This window comes from Leptodactylus fuscus, chromosome 5 (genome assembly GCF_031893055.1).
Source record: "Leptodactylus fuscus isolate aLepFus1 chromosome 5, aLepFus1.hap2, whole genome shotgun sequence".
In the NCBI taxonomy this organism is placed as follows: domain Eukaryota; kingdom Metazoa; phylum Chordata; class Amphibia; order Anura; family Leptodactylidae; genus Leptodactylus; species Leptodactylus fuscus.
The window spans coordinates 198,886,697-198,908,397 of NC_134269.1; the positions used below are offsets into that span (position 1 = coordinate 198,886,697).

Here is a 21,701-nt window from a genome sequence, read left to right on the forward strand (position 1 = left end):
TCAGTCTTATGTGTCTTGGTAAGGAGCTCCAGAGTATGGTGGATGCATGGGATAATTCTTCGAGACGGTTGTGTGAGGAGCGAATGAGAGCAGAGCGGATTAGGAGGTCATTGGAGGATCTGAGGTTACGTGTGGGCAGGTAGCGGGAGATTAGTTCAGAGATATATGGAGGGGACAGGTTGTGGATGGCTTTGTATGTTAATGTTAGTAGCTTGAACTCAATTCGCTGGGCTATGGGTAACCAGTGGAGGGACTGGCAGAGGGGAGGAAGGAGCGGATTCGATGGATGTTCTTGAGCTGGAGGCGACAGGAGGTGTTGAGGGTTTGAATATGTGGCTTGAAGGATAGGTCAGAGTCCAGGGTTACCCCAAGACATCGGGCCTGTGGGACAGGGGTAAGTGGGGTTCCGTTAACTTTGATAGATGGGTCGGATGGAGGGGCCATACGGTATGGGGTGAAAATGATAAACTTAAAGATCAATAATGTAGCATCCAGGACCTGCTCTGGTAAACAGGATGTTTTCATCTTCTGTTCTGCTCCCAGAAATCCTACTGTGTGCTACAGGGAAAAGTGGAGGAGCACCGAACACTGACGGCAGCAGGGGACACCGGGGAAATGTGCAGTTCACGGCTCAAGGGCAGAAAGTGTTGCCACTTCCTTTCCTCTCAGGGGTCTGTGTTCTGCCGCCTTAGGCGAGCTACTCATCTTGCCTCATGGCAGCTGCAGCCTTGTTCATATAAGCATGGACTACTTTTTGTATTGAAATGAGTAGAGCGGTATTCGTGCTGCCCAACAAGCTCTCCATTCAGAATGGTGGACAAACGTCCCCCAATCCACTAAATGGTCGGACCCCACTGATCTGCAAGTTATATATCTGCAAGATATATCAGTATTACACTTTTGGCGATCTAGAAGCTGTGAGGCTTGCGTCAAGGGATCTATTTCTTCATAAGACTTGAATCCTTTAAGCTTTATGCTTGTCCATGAGTCTCTCAATAACTTGTTGTATAGAAGATTGCAGCCTTTATAAATAACAAGTATTACATTTTTCATGTTTTCATGGTTTGCTCTTAACGTTATTCCATAGCATAAAATGGATTGTATATAAGATTATTTACACTTTTTTTTTTATCCATAATAATTAGTGGTAGATAAGCGTGTGAAGATCGCCCTATGATTGTCTCTACGTAACAAATATATTGTTTCCACCTAGGCAGTGCCTTAGAGAAGAAAGGAGGGAAAGAGTTCTTGGAGGCGGTCATCGAGCTGAAGAAAAAGAATGGACCTCTAGATGTAGCTGGAGGTAATGGGTTTTATGTGATGTTATCCTATGCAGGTCTGCTTTCATTAAAGGGCACATCATTGAAGTGTAGCTAATAGAAAGTAGGCTACACTTAGTACGCACCCCCCCCCCCCAGTATTATATGCTATTCAGTACCCCTCCACACACACACACAGTATTATATGCTCCTCAGTACTCCATACACACACAGTATTATATACTCCTCAGTATGCCCCCCCTTCAGTATTATATGCTCCTCAATATACATCTCCCCCCCCAGTATTATCTGTTCCTCAGTACTCCTCACATGCACACAGTATTATATTCTCCTCAGTACTCCATACACACACAGTATTATATACTCCTCAGTACTCCATACACACACACACAGTATTATATGCTCCTCGGTATGCCCCCCCTTCAGTATTATATGCTCCTCAGTACACATCTCCCCTCCAGTATTATCTGTTCCTCAGTACTCCCCCCCCCACACACACACACAGTATTATATGCTCCTCAGTATCCCCCCCTTCAGTATTATATGCTCCTCAGTACGCATTTCCCCCCCAGTATTATGTGTTCCTCATTATTCCCCCCTCCACAGTATTATATGCTCCACAGTACCCCCCCCCCCCACACACAGTATTCTATGCTCCTCAGTACGTCCCCCCCCCCTTCAGTTTTATATGCTCCGCAGTACGTATCCCCCAGTATTATATTCTCTTCAGTATGAGTGACACAGACTGACTGACACACATTCAGACTCACTCTTATACTTACCCATGAAGAACCGCCGGCGTTCATCTCCTTTTGACTGCAGGCGCTGATGACTCACGTCATCCCGTCTGCGTTGGCGCAGAGGTAAAACTCTGCAGTCAGTGTAGGCCGCAGTCACGCGATCTGCAGCCTACATTGACAACTTTCAGTTGTATGTGCATTTGCACATACAACTGAAGGCAGCTATCATTCATCAACAAGGAATTCTGTATCGGATTCCACATTAATTAGCGATCCGGGTGATCGCACACTTGCCAACATCACGCCATCACGGTCCTATAAAATATATATGATTTTGTGCTAACCCATTGCCGACAATTCCTGCATATTTTTTGTTTCGGTGCATTAAAATATAATCTAGGGGATTAATATGGACAGACTTGGTCACCATCTAATACTAGCTTTCCACAATAGTAACATCTGATCACTGGATGACCGCTTGCACCTAACATTCAGTTTCCATTGTTGGCTATGAAAATGATATTTACTAAATCGGCTGACTACTGGCATTCTGTATCTAGTTCCAAAAATCTGCAATCCTTTAACTCACACGTTTTCCCGGAAGAAACTCTTGGCCTCTATTTACAGTAAAAGGGAATAAAGTGTCTATTCTTTTGGGGCCGGGCCAATTGGACGCCATTGATCACCACAGCGGGGTTCCTGTCTGTTAGAGAAATTTTTCCTTATCTCAATATGGACCAGACGGACAAAACTTATTTTTTATATTAAAGGGGTTGTCCAGGAATTTTTCTACTGAGCCAGGTGAAGCATAAAAAAATAAAATAAGGCCCCTGGCACGCCAGTGTTTTTTGCTGCTGACCAGTCTAGTGTGCGCCTGTGCTGACCAGTGGTCTCAGCAGTCACAGGGAAGAAACCGGTGACAGGCGAATACAAGTTTATTTTTTATGTTTTTCACCTTCCCGAACTTCCTGGCTCAGTACTGAAATTCCCAGACAACCCCTTAAGGCCGGGGCCCCACGGAATGTAAACGCCGCGATTTGCCTGCAGCAATGTGTTCACGCAGTGGTTCTTTCCGCAGCACTTAGCGCTGCGATTACGGCCCGTGGGGCCTTAGCCTAAGAGGGGTTTTCTGGGACACATTTTATAACTTGCTTTTCCTTTTCTTATTTTTTAACGATGTGAGCGTGTAAAGTCACAGGAAGGGCCGGTTGTGTCGGATATGACGGCGTTAGTGTCGCCAGGATATCTGAGTAGTGTGATGCAGACAGGTGTCTCGTGAACATGGCAGTACATCGTGAGTTAAATGACTTTGAATATTGGGTTTATAATCAGTGCAAGACGCATGGGGCATAGTATTTTGGAGATTACCCAGGGATTTGGGTTTCCGAGGTCAACAGTGTCTCGGGTGAAACTGCAATATCGCAGAGACAATGTTGGCAGCCGCGTAAACCGGCGCATCAGTCAACCACGAGTGTTCGATGAACGGATGTCACGTCACCTCCGCAGAGTCGTACAGAGCTCTCGACGGTCTACTGTGGGTCAAATCTAAATGTGGGGCACCAGGACCCCATTTCCACTAGGACTGTAAGCCAAGAACTGCATAGCCTAGGCTTCAGCAGTCGATGCCCCACCCGTGCCCCTTTACTGACTCGGCAACACAGAGCTCGAAGACTGGCATCATTGGAGTATGGAACAGTGGTGGCATGTGGCATGGTCTGATGAATCATGGTTCCAGTTGTACAGAGCCTGTGGAAGTGTGGCGTATGCCCTATGAAGCCATGGATCCTGCATGCCAACAGGGACGACGTGTCCAGGCAGGAGGTGTCTCCGTCATTGTCTGGGCCGTGTTCACATGGTCGCAATTGGGCCCCATTGTCCGGGTGCAGGGATCAATGACCGGTGCTCGATACATGCAACTTATGGCAGACCATCTGCACCCCTTTCTGGTGTTGGAGTTCCCTGATGGGGATTCTGTGTACCAACAAGACAATGCAACATGTCATTGCTTGTTGATGGCACGGGACTGGTTTAATGAGCACACCAGTGACCTCACGACACTCGCCCGACCTCAACCCCATAGAGCATTTATGGGATGCTGTGGATACCGGTTTCCGCTCTATGGACCCAGCGCTAACTACACAGGACCAATTGTGGGATGTACTGCGGACTGCGTGGATCAATATCCCTCCAGAACTCTTCTAACACCTCGTGGAGACCAGGTCACGTCGTCTTGTTGCAGTTATCAGGGCTCTCGGAGGGGCGACCCGCTATTACCGGCGCATCCCCGGTACCTTCCCATGACTTTTGGCCACTGAGTGTGTGTATATATATATATATATATATATGTGTGTGTGTGTGTATGTATGATATATATATATATATATATATATATATATATAATATTATTATTATTATATATAAATATATATATATATATATATATATATATATATATATATATAAAAAATTATTTTTTTTTTAATACACACACATTTGTTTGTAAGGTCATGTTTCATGGAACCTACGATTGTATTAACTCCGTTCCATATACAGTTGTGGTAATGGGTCACACAGTATATAAACCACGGACTGCTTTTTGTTAACCTGCAAAGTTCCTTAAGTGCACGCTCCTTCAAGGAGAAGAAAACTTCACAGACACACACCGTGGATAACATCTAATTCTAGAGGAAAAGTTGTAGTGTGAAGGTGAAACACTTAAGTTGCCATATTGGCCACCTTTTGCATCTAATTCCCCATCTGATTACAGGAATGTCAGGTTGTTTTATTAGATTTCTCTGAATTTATGAAGCATTCTCCATATGCCAAATGAAACAGTGGAACATAAATTAGAACAAATTGGAAATGTCCAGAGCTCAACTTCTTCAATATGTTAGGGAACAACGCCCAACTGCACAATTGTTCCTGGTCCTCCCCTTAAACTCTATGAAATTTATAGGTGACCCGGGTTTTCCTGCAATCACTTTAATTTTCGTCCTTGATGATGGCTCTTTTATGTCCGTGCAGAAAAAGAAAAAGCAATAACGTGGAGGGAATGAGCGTGTTCATACCAAATAAAAGCAGGTTTTTTGGTCACCTCCTGAAAGATGTTGATCTGACGAACACTGGCTTTCAATTACGCGCACATATTGCAATCTTATTGCCCAGCAGTGTCTTGAATTGTTTAACTTTAAAGCTGCAGATGTATCATGACACCAAGCGGCGAAGTGTAACTGTGAAAATCACTGCGTTCGATAAGGTTTTTATGACCGTTTTTTTTGGCTAAGAAATTTCATAATTGAGATCTTTGAAGGACTACGGTGAGCACACATGTGCCCAGGACCATAGGATAAATGACTTCCATAGAGTAATGGGGCATACATGATAAACCTGGATTGTGTAGCCCGGGGAGCATCAAAGGCGCACGGTCATTAGGGATAATTTGTGTTACACCGTAAAATATATTGGTTTGGTTGCAAGAGCAGATGACATGATGGCGACTTATTACCTAGAGAACATCTGCCATACATCCAAGTCTACTAGGTGTGGGTCAGACGTAGAGGACGCTCTAGCGGCAGTACATGGATAGTATTTTATTAGGATGATCTATTACAACTGCCTGTAGGAAGAGATAAGTCTCATCACCGGTAAATAGCTCAATAGTATGGTTCCAATGAAATTTAGACTTTACTGAACACGTATAGGAAATGAAAGTACGCCATGTAATTGGGCTACCTGTATCTTTTTTTATGACCTGTCTTTTCATTTCTTATTGTTTTAGGTGATTTTGGCTGCATTGTCTGAGAACATCATAGGATAGATAGAGAGAAGCCGAGCCCTGTGATTTATAGGTTCTTACATTTGGGAATAGGGTTTCACAGTAAAACAAACCAGAAATCCTAATAAGACCCTTAGGCAAGAGAGTTCTGCTTACTGAACCCACACAGGGTGCTTGACTGCTTTTCTTATGTCGGTGTGTACACAAGGGGAAAGCGGTCAGTCACTGTGTATGGGCCGGATAAGCAGGACTCTCACTGTCTCTCTAAGGGGAAGTTCACACGGGGGTTTTTGGACCGGAACCTGAGGCGGAGGCCGCTTCAGTTCCGGTCCAAAATACGGGTAGCTGTGACCTCAGTGCAGCGGCATACAGTTGCGCACTCCGCTCCAGAGTAGGCCCAAATTAATGGGAGTGTCTTTAGGTGGATGTCGCGAGACGAATCTGCATGAAAGAATGAGCATGTCGCTTCTTTTTCTGGTTGCTGGAACAAACCAGCTCCCAGAAAAAAAGAACTAACCAGTTCCCATTGATTTCAATGGGAGCCGTCTTTTTGGTCAGGATTTTGAGGCGGATACGGCACCGCACCGACATCCAACCACACACTCTGCAGCTGAGTTCACACGGAGTTTTTTGGTCAAGAATCCGCCTCAAAATCCTCCTCCAAAAAGCACCTCACCATACAGTCCTATGTAACTTTTTTTTTTGTTTTTTTTCTGCTAGCGGAAAAAAAGAAGTGACATGTCCATTCTTCAGGAGGTCTCCACTTGAAAAAAATCAATGCAAGTCAATTGGAGGTGGAAAAATCGCTAGCGTTAGGCAGATTTTCTGCCTCCCATTGACTTGCATTGATTTTTTTCAGGCAAAAAGCGCCACAGGAATTTTCCTCAGCGGATTTTTCCTGACCAAATTCCTAACCAAAAAACTCCCTGTGAACTCAACCTTGCTAGTTCACACGTAAAAACCTCCTGGCTTATTTTGGTCCTGAGGCGTATTTTTGACTTTGAGGTGTTTTTTGGAGCGTTTTTTGGAGCAGTTTTTTTTTTTTTTTTTTTGCAAAAACAGCTTAAAAAAAAGCCAGGCTGTTTTCCCCTCCTGTAAAGTGAATGGGCTGAAAAAACATTGTCGCGTTTTTTTCCGCGCCTTTTTGCCTCCAATTCACTTCTATTACTTCAGGTGGAAAACACCTGAAGAAAGGTCATGTTGCTTCTTTTTCTCTGCTAGCAGAAAAATCTGCTAGCAGAAAAAAAAAAGCTAGCAGTCTACATAGGGTATGGAGGAGGATTATGACGTGGATTCTGCTGTCAAAATCCTCCTCCGTTTGCAAAAAAACACTAGGCATTTTTCGCCTCCCATTCACTTCTATTGCTTTCCTCAGGCAGAATCCGCCTGAAGACAGGTCATGTCGCTTCTTTTTTTCTGCTAGCAGAAAAAAAACTGCCAGCAGAAAAAAAAGCAAGCAGTCTCCATAGACCACCATTGTATGGAGGCAGATTTTGAGGCGAAATCTGCTGTCAAAATCTGCTTCATTGCCCCCGTGTGAACTAGCCCGTTCACACAGAGTTTTTTGGTCAGGAAACTGACTCAAATTCCTCTTCCAAAAAACTCCTCATCATACAGTACAGTCCTATGGTGAGGCGTTTTTAGAAGGAGGAATTTGAGTCAGTTTCCTGTCTTACTCCACATTGCTGTTTGTCAGAGATCTCAGCTGCTCTCCCATTATATTCTGCCCTCGGATAAGGCAGTATACATCACCTGACATCTTTGCTTTAACAGCTTTTTGCTCTCTACCTCTTTATGGGACTCTCAGAATTAAAGTTTGTAAGAAATATTTAGATTGGCTTATTTAAAGGGGCGTTATCATCGGGAAATCTTGATTTGAGATAGTGATAGGCCTGGATAGCCTTTAAAAAGGCTATTCAGATGCTGCTAGTAGATTTTGAAAAGACCCCCCCCCCCCACACACACACACACACACACCGTTTTTTTTACATATCGGTAAAACCAATATGCAAATGTACCTCTCTGTACACCCTGGACGTTCCCCAAGCCATCATGCCCCCCCCCCCCATCATACCTTTGTAACGCCCCCTCCTTTGCTTGTGCTCCAAGATGCCCTCCTCCTCCGTAGGTGTAACCACCGCCATTCTCTGTAGACTCGATCTTGCGCTTTGAAATCTTGGGCATGCGCAGTAACGTTCCCTTCTGAGCACTACTGCACATGCCCGAGCGCCATTTTCTTGTGTGCTTTTTTCCATCTTCCACAAGAAAATGGCGCTAAGGCCTTTTTTTTTCTTTTTTTTTTTTTTTTTTTTTTAAGCTAATTCCGTAACGTGGGGCCTTGGCCTAAAGGAGTTGTTATAAAAATATAATAATAAATTTTATTTATATAGCGCCAACATATTCCGCAGCGCTGTACAATTTGTAGGGTTCAAGTACAGGAAGAAAGATGCATTACAAAGAAAGTCATTTCACACAATGGGACTGAAGGCCCTGCTCGCAAGAGCTTACAATCTATGAGGTAGCGGGGGTGACACAAGAGGTAGCAGGGGCGGCATTGTCTTTTTGACAGAAGGCTACCCTGGTGATAATCCGCTCACAGTGTCGCCAGCTCCTGAGACTCCCCACCTACCCTGTAGTCACTGCTATTTGTACAGGAAGCCATTGCCAGCCTTACTTCTTAATGTTTCTTGTCTCTTGTGTTTGATCAGCTGCTGTGAGTTCAGGTCATGGATTACCTGCCAAGTTTGTGATCCATTGCAACAGCCCAAGCTGGGGCTCTGACAAGTGCGAAGAACTGCTGGAAAAGACGGTGAAGAACTGCTTGGCTTTGGCGGATGAGAAAAAGATCAAATCCATTGCTTTCCCGTCAATTGGAAGTGGAAGGTAAGTGATGTTTTAGTGTATTGCTAGTACCAATGATGTTCAGTTGTGAATCTACATCAGGATCTATACAAAGCAATGCAATGTACCGGTTCTAAGTGATAAAATATTCTGGATTTTCGAGGTGGGTTCTTAGGGGGTTACATTACATGTACAGACACTGGCACCTCTACACCAATATGCAATTTATTCTACTGTTATGGTCTCTTGTGAGGACCTATTACTTGTCAGTGTTGCATGATGGAGTAACAGGATTTCAAGGCAAGTAGGTGCCTTTAAGGTAAACTTTATTTTTATTATTTCTAATGACCCTGTACACACACACCCGTGTATTATCACAGGTAAATGTACAAGCTGTAAGTCCAGGAACAAGGGTCAGGAAAGGTCCCATTATTGTTTGTTTTGCAACCCTGGCTCAATGCAAGAATCAATCTATGACCAGCCGCAATATCAATGTATAGAATCTCCCATAAAATAGTGGGGGGAAAAAAGGAGCTTTAAAAAAAATAAAAATTAACAGTTCTAAATCCTTCCTTTTCCTAGAATAGACACAAAAGTAGATAATGACTGTGACACACATACACATTAGGTATCCCTGTGTCTGACAGTACCCGGTCTACTGAATATAGGGGATCTGCGGGGCTCCTGTTCCGTCGGGAGGGGTTAATAGGAGCACTGCAGATCCCCTATATTCAGCCAGACTGAATTCCAAGTGGGGGAAAAAAAGTCCTTAAAGGGATTCTACCATTAAACTACCTTTTTTTTTCTAATGAACACGTCAGAATAGCCTTAAGAAAGGCTATTCGTCTCCTACCTTTAGACGTGGTCTCCGCCGCGCTGTTCCGTAGAAATGCAGTTTTAAACCGGTATGCAAATGAGCTCTCCGCAGCAATGAGGGCGGGCCCCAGCGCTGAAAGGCTGGTGAGCGCATCCCCATTGCTGCCCAAGAGCTCTTTCCTATGCCGCCTCCTTGTTCTGCAGCAACTCCGCCTCTTCTAGCTTCTCTTGCTCTTGTAGTTCTATACAGGAGCATAGAGAGGCCACCCCAAAATGGCCGCCGGACGGCTCCTGTATTGAACTGCAAGAGCGGCTACCCAAAGATGGCCGCCGCTGGCCATTTTTGGGTAGGTGCTCTTGCAGTTCAATATAGGAGCCGGTCGGCAGCCATTTTTGGGTAGCCGCTCTTGCAGTTCAATACAGGACTTGGCCGGGGCCATTTTTGGGTAGCCGCTCTTGCAGTTCAATACAGGAGCTGGCCGGCGGCCATTTTGCGGTGGCCTCTCTATGCTCCTGTATAGAACTACAAGAGCAAGAGAAGTCAGAAGAGGCGGAGTTGCTGCAGAACAAGGAGGCGGCGCAGGAAAGAGCTCTCGGGCAGCAATGGGGATGCGCTCATCGGCCTTTCAGCGCTGGGGCCCGCCCTCATTGCTGCGGAGAGCTCTTTTGCATACCGGTTAAAACCAGTATTTCTACGGAACGGCGCGGCGGAGACCACGTCTAAAGGTAGGAGACGAATAGCCTTTCTTAAGGCTATTCCGACGTGGTAATTAGAAAAAAAAGTAGTTTAATGGTAGAATCCCTTTAAGCTCAGGGAAGGGGCAGACAGACAACCAAAACACCCCCTCCCCTTCCCCAGCACCCAGCATCTACTGCACCCAAAAACTCCGACCATTTTAATTCTTGAAATTTTCCAGTAGCTGCTGAATTTCACCCCCTCGGCTTATACTCGAGTCAATAGGTTTTACCAGTTTTTTGTGGTAAAATTAGGGACCTCGGCTTATATTTGAGTCAGCTTATACTCGAGTATATACAGTAATCTTTTATGAACTTACTTTTTTTTTTTTTTTTTTTTTTTAAAGCATAATATTATATTTTTTGTATATAACTATCAGCCATCTATACTTTCCAAGTTATAAATGGATTTCCAGTCTGGCTTCCAGTTCCTTTCATTAATCTCACTTCTGCTATGAAAGAAGAAATGACGACAATGCTTTCTCTACTCCTATAGAAAATAAGTATACAGAGTTTTGGGGAAGTTCAGAGAAACACATATTGACTATGCGGAACCATTCTGGTTACTTTGTTGCATGTATACCTAGAGAACATGCTCCAAGCAGATGGCATGATGTAGAAGGACGGCAAAGAAAGGGGTTCCTATGTAGTATATACATACTATAGCTTTTATACGTCTGTTACACCGCTGCTCGGTTGTACTATATCAATCCATCTACTTCTCAATAAATACAATGCAGCACTTCATTTTTACTTAAAGGGGTTGGCCACTTTCACCATGGTCATGTGATGTACGGTCCATGGTCATGTGATTTACAGTCCATGGTCATGTGATGAGCACACAGGTGCACAGCTGATTACCAGGCAGATGTTTGATTACTGTGCTGTGACTATAACGAGCGGCACCTGTGTGCTCATCACATGACCATGGACCGTAAATCACATGACCATGGTCAGTGTTTTATCCTCTAGACGTAACAGAATGAATGACAGCAAGCCGAAATCTAGAAAACCGTGAGGAATTGATGCAGAAAGTGTATTTGAAAATTGTATCTCTTTTTATTGTACATTTGTTTGTCAATATTGGTCTGAAAGTGGCCAACCCCTTTAACCATCCCTGTTTACCTTCTTATGTTCTGGATTAAATAGTGCACTAAGGGGGGCGTTCAAAATCTTGCGTGGACATTAGCAGTGGACACTAGCTGTGTCTGTGACATTTTGCATTCATTTAAATGGCGATCAGGTGCGTTCTTTTACAGTCCGTGTGTGTCCTTAACTGTCCGTTCCCAAAGATGTCCGACTTTTCAAGCGGACAGCAAAACCTGACATGTAGGTTTTTTCTGTCCGCTTGAAAAGTCGGACATCTTTGGGAACGGACAGTTAAGGACACCCTTGGACAGTAAAACAACACACCCGATGTCCATTTAAATGAATGCAAAATGTCATGGACACAGCTAGTGTCCGCACAAGATTTTGAACGGACATTAGCAGCGGTCACTACCTGTCGGACACAGATGGTAGTGTGAACGCCCCCTAAGCCATATCTATATTTGTTTCCTCAAGCCTGCGTCAGTCCTAAAGAAAAGTCATTCCTAATAACTGACAACATACTACTACTGTATGATATCTGCAATTTTTGAAGAGACCATAGCATTCAGATGAGCACGGTCTCCTCCAGGACTGTGGAGTCAGTAGGACAAGGTACCTGCTCTGACTCCTGTATTTCGTCTTAGTCTAATTCTGACTTTGACTCCAACTCCGTAAAAGGATTCTATCATTAAAATCACATTATTTCTCGATCACATATAGGAATAGCCTTAAGAAAGGCTATTCTTCTCCTACCTTTAGATGTCTTCTCCGGTCCGTTCCGTATATAATTCAGTGTTCGTCTGTATGCAAATGTTATCTCGCAGCACTGGGAGTGGTCCCCAGCACTCAAACAGCACTGAGGGCATCCTCAATGTTGCGAGAGAAATCTCCAGCGCCGCCTCCATCTTATTCAGGAACGGCCTCTCTGCACGTCTCCTTCCAGAGCTGGGTTCAAACCTCTACACATGCGCAGTTGGCTCTGCCATCGGGACTCGGGCAGTGCCGATTTGCACTTGCGCGTGGCCGTTTTTTTTGTGGCCACTTACCCCAGCCTACTGTGTAAGCGGCCACAAAAAAATGGCCGCTTACACCAGGCGGGCTGTTAAGGAAGGCTATTCTCCTCCTACCTTTAGAATTCTTCTCCGCGTCGGCGTTCCGGTGGTATTAATGGATTTCTCAGTATGCAAATGAGTCTCCAGACCACACAGGCTGCTGAAGATCCTCCAGCAAAGTCCCAAATGACCTGCATATTTTGTGTCTTTTCTAAATATTCTTTATGCAGGATAATTTTATCCTTGTATACTAATCCATATTGTCATACAATCCAGATTTTATGAACTAATCTTAGGCTGAGGCCTCACGTTGCAGAAAAGCTGCATTTTTTTTTTTTTAAGCTAAAGCCAGAACTAGAGAGGAGTTCTATAAGTACTTCCCATATAGTTGCTATTTCTTTTCATAATTACCGTATATACTTGAGTATAAGCCGACCTGAATATAACCCGAGGCCCCTAATTTTACCACAAAAAACTGGGAAAACTTATTGACTCGAGTATAAGCCGAGGGGGGAAATGCAGCAGCTACTGGAAAATTTCAAAAATTAAAATGGTCTGAGTTTTTGGGTGCCGGGGGAAGGGGAGGGGGTGTTTTGGTTGTCTGTCTGCCCCTTCCCTGAGCTTGAGGACTGGGGTTTTTTCTGACTCGAGTATAAGCCGAGGGGGGCTTTTTTAGTACAAATTTATTTATTTATTATTTTTTTTTAAAAAAGCAGCTTTTCTGCAACGTGGGGCCTTAGCCTTAGGGCTCATTCATACGGGGCAAGGAGGGGGTGGATTTTGGTGATGAATCCACATCAGAATCCGCCCCCTCACAATAGAGGTCTATGTAGACCGTTATTTTCATTTTTTTCTGTGAGCGATATGTCCCCGCTCATGGAAAAAAGAAGCGAGCTGTCCTTTCTTCAGGTGGATTCCGCAGCTGATTCAGCCCTGTTGTTTGCCTCACGGCAGCACCCTCTGGGGTAGGCCCATTCAAATGCCCCTTGCGAACTAGGCCTTAAAGCACCAAAGTTGATCTTTTTCAGAAAAAGCATGTTTGCCGGCGGATATCTCTAATATTACAGTATTGGATTGCTGCTGTATCTCAAAAACAAACTGAGGCCTGTAATTTGACCACTGTTTCTTCTTCCTATCTATGGCCCCACCTTGCGTCAAGCAGCAAGAAAAGTGCTGCAGGAGAAACCGCGACAGCAGTGCATTGCGGCTCTTCTTGCAGCACTGTTCATAGAAAGTTCCAAGAGTTTTCCTCTACGGACTTTTTTCTTCAATTATACCTTTAGCGAAACCGCCAGCGTTTCCGTATCCCTTAGGTATAATTGACATGCTGTCATTTCGAAAAACGCAATGATTTTGGACACTGCAGTGTGTCCGCTGTGCGTATTTTCCTGCAAAGTGGGGATGGGATTCGCTATGTAAGGATGCCGTGTTTTTTTTTTCTTCGTGGCATGTACGCCACGTGGAGCCCCGGCCTAGCTCTTCTGTTGCATTTATAGAGCGTTTGCAGGCCACTTTCTGTTCATACGATATCTTAAGTTTCACATAGTCACCTATACTGTACTATTAACGGAAAAGGATTACCATTAAGTACCGTATATACTCGAGTATAAGCCGACCCGAATATAAGCCGAGGCCCCTAATTTTACCACAAAAAAACTGGGAAAACTTATTGACTCGAGTATAAGCTGAGGGGGGAAATGCAGCAGCTACTGGAAAATGTCAAAAATTTAAATGGTCATATTTTGGGTGCAGTAGTTGCTGGAGAAGGGGAGGGGGTGTTTTGGTTGTCTGTCTGCCCCTTCCCTGAACTTGAGGACTGTTTTCTCCCCCCCCCCCACTTGAAATTCAGCCTGGCTGAATATAGGGGATCTGCAGTGCTCCTATTAACCCCTTCCCGATGGAACAGGAGCCCTGCAGATCCCCTATATTCAGTAGACTGGGCACTGTCAGACACAGGGATACCTAATGTGTATGTGTTTCATAGTAATTTTCTACTTTTACATGCATTCTAGGAAAAGGAGGGATTTACAACTTTTATTTATTTTATTTTTTTAAAGCTTTTTTTTTTCCCCACTATTTTATGGGACATTCTATACATTGATATTGCGGCTGGTCATAGATTTTTTTTTTTTTTTTTTGCTGACTTGAGTATAAAAAAAACTGTGCTGCAAAATTCGGCTTATACTCGAGTATATATGGTATATGCTGTACATAAATATAAAATACCTGTCTATAATGACCCGGGGTTGTGCAATCCGTGACGCCATGGCAGGCAGTTCTAAGCATTACTTTTTGGTTGTTACAGCTCAAATTGGCAACATAAAAAGTTGACGGCTGGAGCAGTAGACCTGCCCCATTATAGACTATGTTGATGAAGATACATTTCAGAAACTAAAGCTTATTTATAAAAGAAGTCAAAGTCAAACTGCATTATGAAAACAATATACAGTACTTTTAGTGGTGCAGCTGCTGAACTGAAAACATCTGTCGGGCAGACACGACTTCTGAAAGCAACAGAAACCGCTTAATTCCTCTTTATAACTGCAGAATAGGATTATGCTTTGGGCAGAAGGATCAAATAAATCATGTTCTACTTCAAGGAGAGAAAGGAGAGTTATGTTCGCATAGCTGAAATGAAACACAACTTTTGCACAGTATTTTTATACGTGTAGTGTTGGTACAAATCCCACATTTGTACTTCCCAAAACCTTCTTTTTACAATTTTATCCATCATAAATAGCCCATCTGTCACTTTCTATAATTTTCTTCATGGTAACTTAAATGGAGGTATCATTTTCTATTTCAGCCCTTAAAACGTGAATAGAAATGTTCTTGATGAAAAAAAATGCTCTTTCCAAAAAAATGGAAAATTCACCTTGGAGTGCAGACACGTTTTTTTGTATCAGAGGGTCCAGTAAGCTTATTCATGGAGGGAACACTGCGGTTGGCATTTTATTTCGCAGAGTGGATAACGCGCCTGAATTTCGAGGAAAAAGTTTGAGTTAAAAAAAAAAAGAAGCGTTCTTCCCATATCTTACTGTCATCTATCTATCTACAGTGGGGCAAAAAAGTATTTAGTCAGTCACCAATAGTGCAAGTTCCACCACTTAAAAAGATGAGAGGCGTCTGTAATTTACATCATAGATAGACCTCAACTATGAGAGACAAAATGATAAAACAAATCCAGAAAATCACATTGTCTGATTTTGTAAGAATTTATTTGCAAATTATGGTGGAAAATAAGTATTTGGTCAGTAACAAAATTTCATCTCAATACTTTGTTATATATCCTTTGTTGGCAATGACAGAGGTCAAACGTTTTCTGTAAGTCTTCACAAGGTTGGCACACACTGTTGTTGGTATGTTGGCCCATTCCTCCATGCAGATCTCCCCTAGAGCAGTGATGTTTTGGGGCTGTCGCTTGGCAACACGGACTTTCAACTCCCTCCAAAGGTTTTGTATAGGGTTGAGATCTGGAGACTGGCTAGGCCACTCCAGGACCTTGAAATACTTCTTACAAAGCCACTCCTTCGTTGCCCTGGCGGTGTGCTTTGGATCATTGTCATGTTGAAAGACCCAGCCACGTTTCATCTTCAATGCCTTTGCTGATGGAAGGAGGTTTGCACTCAAAATCTCACGATACATGGCCCCATTCATTCTTTCATGTACCCGGATCAGTCGTCCTGGCCCCTTTGCAGAGAAACAGCCCCAAAGCATGATGTTTCCACCCCCATGCTTTACAGTAGGTATGGTGTTTGATGGATGCAACTCAGTATTCTTTTTCCTCCAAACACGAAAAGTTGTGTCTCTACCAAACAGTTCCAGTTTGGTTTCATCAGACCATAGGACATTCTCCCAATACTCTTCTGGATCATCCAAATGCTCTCTAGCAAACTTCAGACGGGCCCGGACATGTACTGGCTTAAGCAGTGGGACACGTCTGGCACTGCAGGATCTGAGTCCCTGGCGGCGTAGTGTGTTACTGATGGTAGGCTTTGTTACATTGGTCCCAGGTCTCTGCAGTTCATTCACTAGGTCCCCCCGCGTGGTTCTGGGATTTTTGCTCACCGTTCTTATGATCATTTTGACCCCACGGGGTGAGATTTTGCGTGGAGCCCCAGAGCGAGGGAGATTATCAGTGGTCTTGTATGTCTTCCATTTTCTAATTATTGCTCCCACAGTTGATTTCTTCAATCCAAGCTGGTTGCCTATTGCAGATTCAGTCTTCCCAGCCTGGTGCAGGGCTACAATTTTGTTTCTGGTGTCCTTTGACAGCTCTTTGGTCTTCACCATAGTGGAGTTTGGAGTCTGACTGTTTGAGGGTGTGCACAGGTGTCTTTTTATACTGATAACAAGTTTAAACAGGTGCCATTACTACAGGTAATGAGTGGAGGAAAGAGGAGACTCTTAAAGAAGAAGTTACAGGTCTGCGAGAGCCAGAAATCTTGATTGTTTGTAGGTGACCAAATACTTATTTTCCACCATAATTTGAAAAAAAATTCTTACAAAATCAGACAATGTGATTTTCTGGATTTGTTTTCTCATTTTGTCTCTCATAGTTGAGGTCTACCTATGATGTAAATTACAGACGCCTCTCATCTTTTTAAGTGGTGGAACTTGCACTATTGGTGACTGACTAAATACTTTTTTGCCCCACTCTATCTATCTATCTATCTATCTATCTATCTATCTATCTATCTATCTATCTGTTCTATCATCTATCTTCTATTTATTATCTATCTATCTCCTATCTATCTATCTATCTATCTATCTCTCATCTATCTATCTATCTATCTATCTATCTATCTATCTATCTATCTATCTATCTATCCACAGAAAAAACAAGGCTTAGAGAAGGCCTTTCATGTCCTCGGGCACATGCGGTTTTATATACCACTAGAAAGCCGACCTTGCGCTGAATTCAACACACAGTTGGCTTTCCCGTTATGTGCCCCAGGGGTAAGAGATATCAGTGCAGTTACTGATAGCTCTTCACTGTCAGAAGGGCGTTCCTGACAGTCTAACTGGGAGCGCCCCTCCTGACAGTCCACCCGCAGCACCGTGCTGTCAGAGGGGCATTCCTTCCTGCTCAGCCATGGCGCTGAGCAGTCAGAAAAACACACACACTTCCCAGTACTCGTCTATGGACGAGTACTGTCACTAGGAGGGAGGGGGCGTTCATTATTGCTCAGCATCATGGCTGGGAGGTAAGGAACGCCCCCTCACAATACAGCGCTGCGGACAGACTGTCAGGAGGGGCGTTCCCAGTTAGACTGTCAGGAACGCGCTTCTAAGGGCTGGTTCACCCGGGGCTATTTGGGTCGGATTTTGACGCACAATCCGCTTCAGAATCTGAATTCAATGGGAGCTGGTCATTTCCTTTTTCCGCGAGAGGTAAAAAAAGAAGCGACCTGCCCTAGCTTGACGGATTCCACGGCAGAGACTTCTGCAGCGTCTGTGTCAAGACAATGCCTCCGGACTAGGCCCATTCCCTAATCCAGAGTGGAAAGTTGGGACTGACAGAAGCTGCGACAGGCGCATTTTGGTCTGGATTCTGACGCAGCTTCCTGCGTCAAAATCTGGACCAAAAAACTACGTGTGAACTAGCCCTAACAATGAAGTGCTATTGGTATGTGCACCGATAGCTCTTCACCCAGGGCACATAATGGTAAAACCGACAGTGCGCTGTATTCAGAGCACTGTCGGCTTTCTAGCTGTATATAAAGCCCCATGTGCCTGAGGACATGAAAGCTTCTCTTTCACCTTGATCTTCTGCACAGCAAAAATACATGCTAGATTTTTCTAATGTGTATTTTTGCGGTGAAAACACACTTTTAAGGCTGAAGCGCCCACATGGTGGTTTTACAGTTCATGCAAAATAGATGGGATGCGGGCTAATTCAATCCACACGTTGCAGAAAAATATCCGCGGCGGACAGGCAGCAGTTTCAAAACAGTTGTGTTTTTGTGAATCACGGCATATCAATTACACCTATGGAAACGTAGGTGTTTTCTGTATAGGTATAATGAAAGCCTGCAGTGGAAATCGTTGCAGGAAAAATTGCAAGCCGCTTCATTTTTTCCCACAGAGCTTTTTCGCTGCGAACCGCTACGTAAGGCCTTAGACTTAGGGTCCGTTCCCACGAAGTAACGCCTTGCTCATTCTGACACATAAACACTAGAGATGAGCGAACAGTAAAATGTTCGAGGTTCGATATTTGTTTCGAGTAGCCCCTCAATATTCGACTACTCGAACCCTATTATAGTCTATGGGGGGAAAATGCTCGTTTCAGGGGTAGGCAACGTTCAATCAAATTATACTTACCAAGTCCATGAGTGAGGGTCAGGCTGGATCCTCCGAGAAGTCTTCTCCTTGCAGCATCTTCCGGCTCTTCATTCACTCTGCCAGGCATCGGGCCTGGGCAGAGCCGACTGCGCATGCCCGCACTACAAGTGGACATGCGCAGTCGTCTCCGCCCAGCCCCGATGCCTGGCAGAGTTAATTCAGAGCCGGAAGACGCCGTGGGGAAGCTGCACGGAGAAGATTCTAAAGGTAGGAGAAGAACCAGCGTTGATTGGCTGACTGTATAGCATTCGGCCAATCAATTCTGGTTCTGCATCGAACTTTTACATTCGAACAGCGAGTGGTACTCGATCGAGTACGAGTATTTCAAATACCGTAGTATTCGATCGAATACCTACTCGATTGAGTACTACTCGCTCATCTCTAGTAAACACGTGGCAGAGTGAGCGCTTCAAAACAGAATCCCATTGACTTCAACGGGTTCTGTTTAACGCGCGGAACCCATTGAAATCAATGAGTTAAAAAAGCCTCCCATTGATTTTCAATGCATAGCGCGCTTAAGACGGAACCCAATGAAGTCAATGGGATTCTGTTTTGAAGCGCTCACTCTACCACGTGTTTAAGTGTCAGAATGAGCATGGCTTTACTCCATGGGAACGAGCCCTTTGACAACCAATGCATGAGCCCTACCAAATATGCAATGTTGGGCACAAAAATGGATAGATACTCTTATTATTATAGCTTATAATTGGTTGGATGTAAATTGTAAGGTTGATACGCTTTTGTACACTGGGTTTACAGGTCATAGTCTTATAGTATTGCCGCTTGACTAATGTTTTACCAATTTTGCAGGAACGGTTTCCCGAAGCAGACGGCCGCACAGCTTATCCTGAAAGCGATTTCCAACTACTTTGTGTCCACGATGTCCTCTTCAATCAAGACTGTGTATTTTGTGCTTTTCGACAGCGAGAGCATAGGCATCTACGTGCAGGAAATGGCAAAGCTCGATGCCAACTAAGCCTTCGGATCCAACAAACCCTTTCCTGTCCAGCTCTTTTCTTTACTAAAAAAAAATAAAATACGTTTAGGCCTTTTTTGCAAGACTGCACCACGGTTTTGGGAAAAAAATGCTCATTTGGGAAACCCAAGGATTCCACTTGACCATTGAGAATGATTTCCTTTGGCACTGATAGCTGGCATTACATTTCTCGATGCACTATATCTGCGGTGTTGTTGTTAATTTAGAAGATTTTTTTATAGTTTTATTTTACTGAGGTATGAAATTCTACAGATCGTCGTCGGGAGTCTATTGTATTTTGTATGTGGACAACATGGAAGAACTATTTTGTAAATGTGGTGCGGTGATTTTATTGTATAGTATGTGGTGTTCTATTTTGCCCCTTTGTAAAGAGAGATATTCACATTGTGTCTGACGTCTTCTAGTCCCTTATTTAAACACCGAGTTGTCTTTCTGCTTCTTTTATGGTAGCCTCAAACGAATGAAGAAATGTCCGTAATTCTGCACCATTAGCTCATTAGGGATATTTTACAAGCACAAGTGAAGCGAATGTAGGAAGTCAGTGCACTGTTTCAGGACCCAGCGGTTAATGATGCCATCTGTTATTGAAAAAAATCCCGTAATAAAACAGACGGTTGAACTTAGAGGGACATTACCATGGAAAAAAACCAAATAGATATTCTGTGCATTGAAAATATCATGAATTTGCTAAATAAATGTCAAGTTTATTTCCTCTTTCCTGGTTTTAATAAAATAGTATATCTGCTGTAAACCGTTCCACCGCCATACTATTAGACCTGCACATTATAGGCTATTTTTTTATTCCATATTTGTATTTTTTTTTTTCCATTTTTTTTTTTTTTTTTTTTTTTTTTTTTTTATGTAGATTGTGGGCCCCATATAAGAATCACAATCCACATTTTTTTCCCCTATCAGTATGTCTTTGTAGAATAGGAGGAAATCCATGCAAACACGGGGAGAACATACAAAGTCCTCGCAGATTCTGGAGAGATTCGAACCCAGGACTCCTGTGCTGCAAGGCTGCAGTGCTAACTAGAGATGAGCGAACATTGTTCAGATCAGCCGATCCGAACAGCACGCACCCATAGAAATGAATAGAAGCACCTGGCATGCAGACTTTGCCGGCAGCCGGTCGCTTAACCCCCGCGTGCTGGCCGCTTCCATTCATTTCTATGGGAGCGTGCTGTTCGGAACGGCTGTTCCGAACAGTGTTCGCTCATCTCTAGTGCTAACCACTCAGCCACCGTGTTGCCCCATTATAGGCTATTTTTTATCACCTGTATTGTAACTCACAAACCCAGGCCTACTGTGGTTCTACTAATGTTTGATCGCTATAGGGATAGAGCAGGGGTGGGCAATTAATTTTCCCATGGGGCCACATGAGAAATTGTAACGGTTCTAGAGGGCCATGCGTGGTGTGGCAAATTTAGCTCCACCCACTTCTCCGCTGACTCCACCCATTCTCAATCATTTTTCCATGTGCCCCACAAAGTAAAATCCTCCTACAGTCACCCTAACATTATACACCCCACATTATAATGTTTCTCTCCAAATTTCCCACAGTATTAAGTCCCTCTCCTGGTGCCCCAGTATAAATTAGCAGAAACTAGAGGGGACATTAAACTGGGGGCAACTAGAGGCAGACATGTCCCCCTCCAGCTATCCCCCATGGTTTAATATCCTCCTCCAGCTGCCCCAGTTTAATGTCCCCCTTCCATGTGCATTCAGTTTAATGCCCCCCCCCCCTTGCTCACACATGCTGTCTCTTCTCTATCATCCAGCAGCCTCCATTGCCGGCAGCTTGCAGCAAGCACACAGTCCCGTGTGGCTCCGCCCACTAACAAGTCATAGCCTATCCTGGTGATAGGCTGTGATGACATCATCACAGGTCCTTGAAAAAGCTTCCACTAGCTATGCGGGCCAGATAGAAGCAGTCAGAGGGCCGGGTGTGGCCCCCGGGCCGCACATTGCCCAGATCTGGGATAGAGTATAGAGGCTACAATGCAGACAAGCGATCCCTGTCTGAAAGCA

General features: G+C 44.0%; 1 protein-coding gene across 2 annotated transcripts in view; it reads left to right on the forward strand.

Moving 5' to 3' along the window:
- Positions 1-20,423, forward strand: part of MACROH2A1 (macroH2A.1 histone) — a 42,908-nt gene extending 22,485 nt beyond the window's left edge. The window contains exons 7-9 of one of the 2 annotated variants that reach the window (XM_075275038.1): positions 1,214-1,303; positions 8,504-8,678; positions 19,484-20,423. In XM_075275038.1, coding sequence (XP_075131139.1) covers positions 1,214-1,303; positions 8,504-8,678; positions 19,484-19,649 — 431 coding nt within the window. In that variant the 3' untranslated portion in view covers positions 19,650-20,423. The remainder of the gene's footprint in view (positions 1-1,213; positions 1,304-8,503; positions 8,679-19,483) is intronic. The other variant, XM_075275039.1, reaches the window with a different exon arrangement.
- The last annotated feature ends 1,278 nt before the right edge of the window (positions 20,424-21,701 follow it).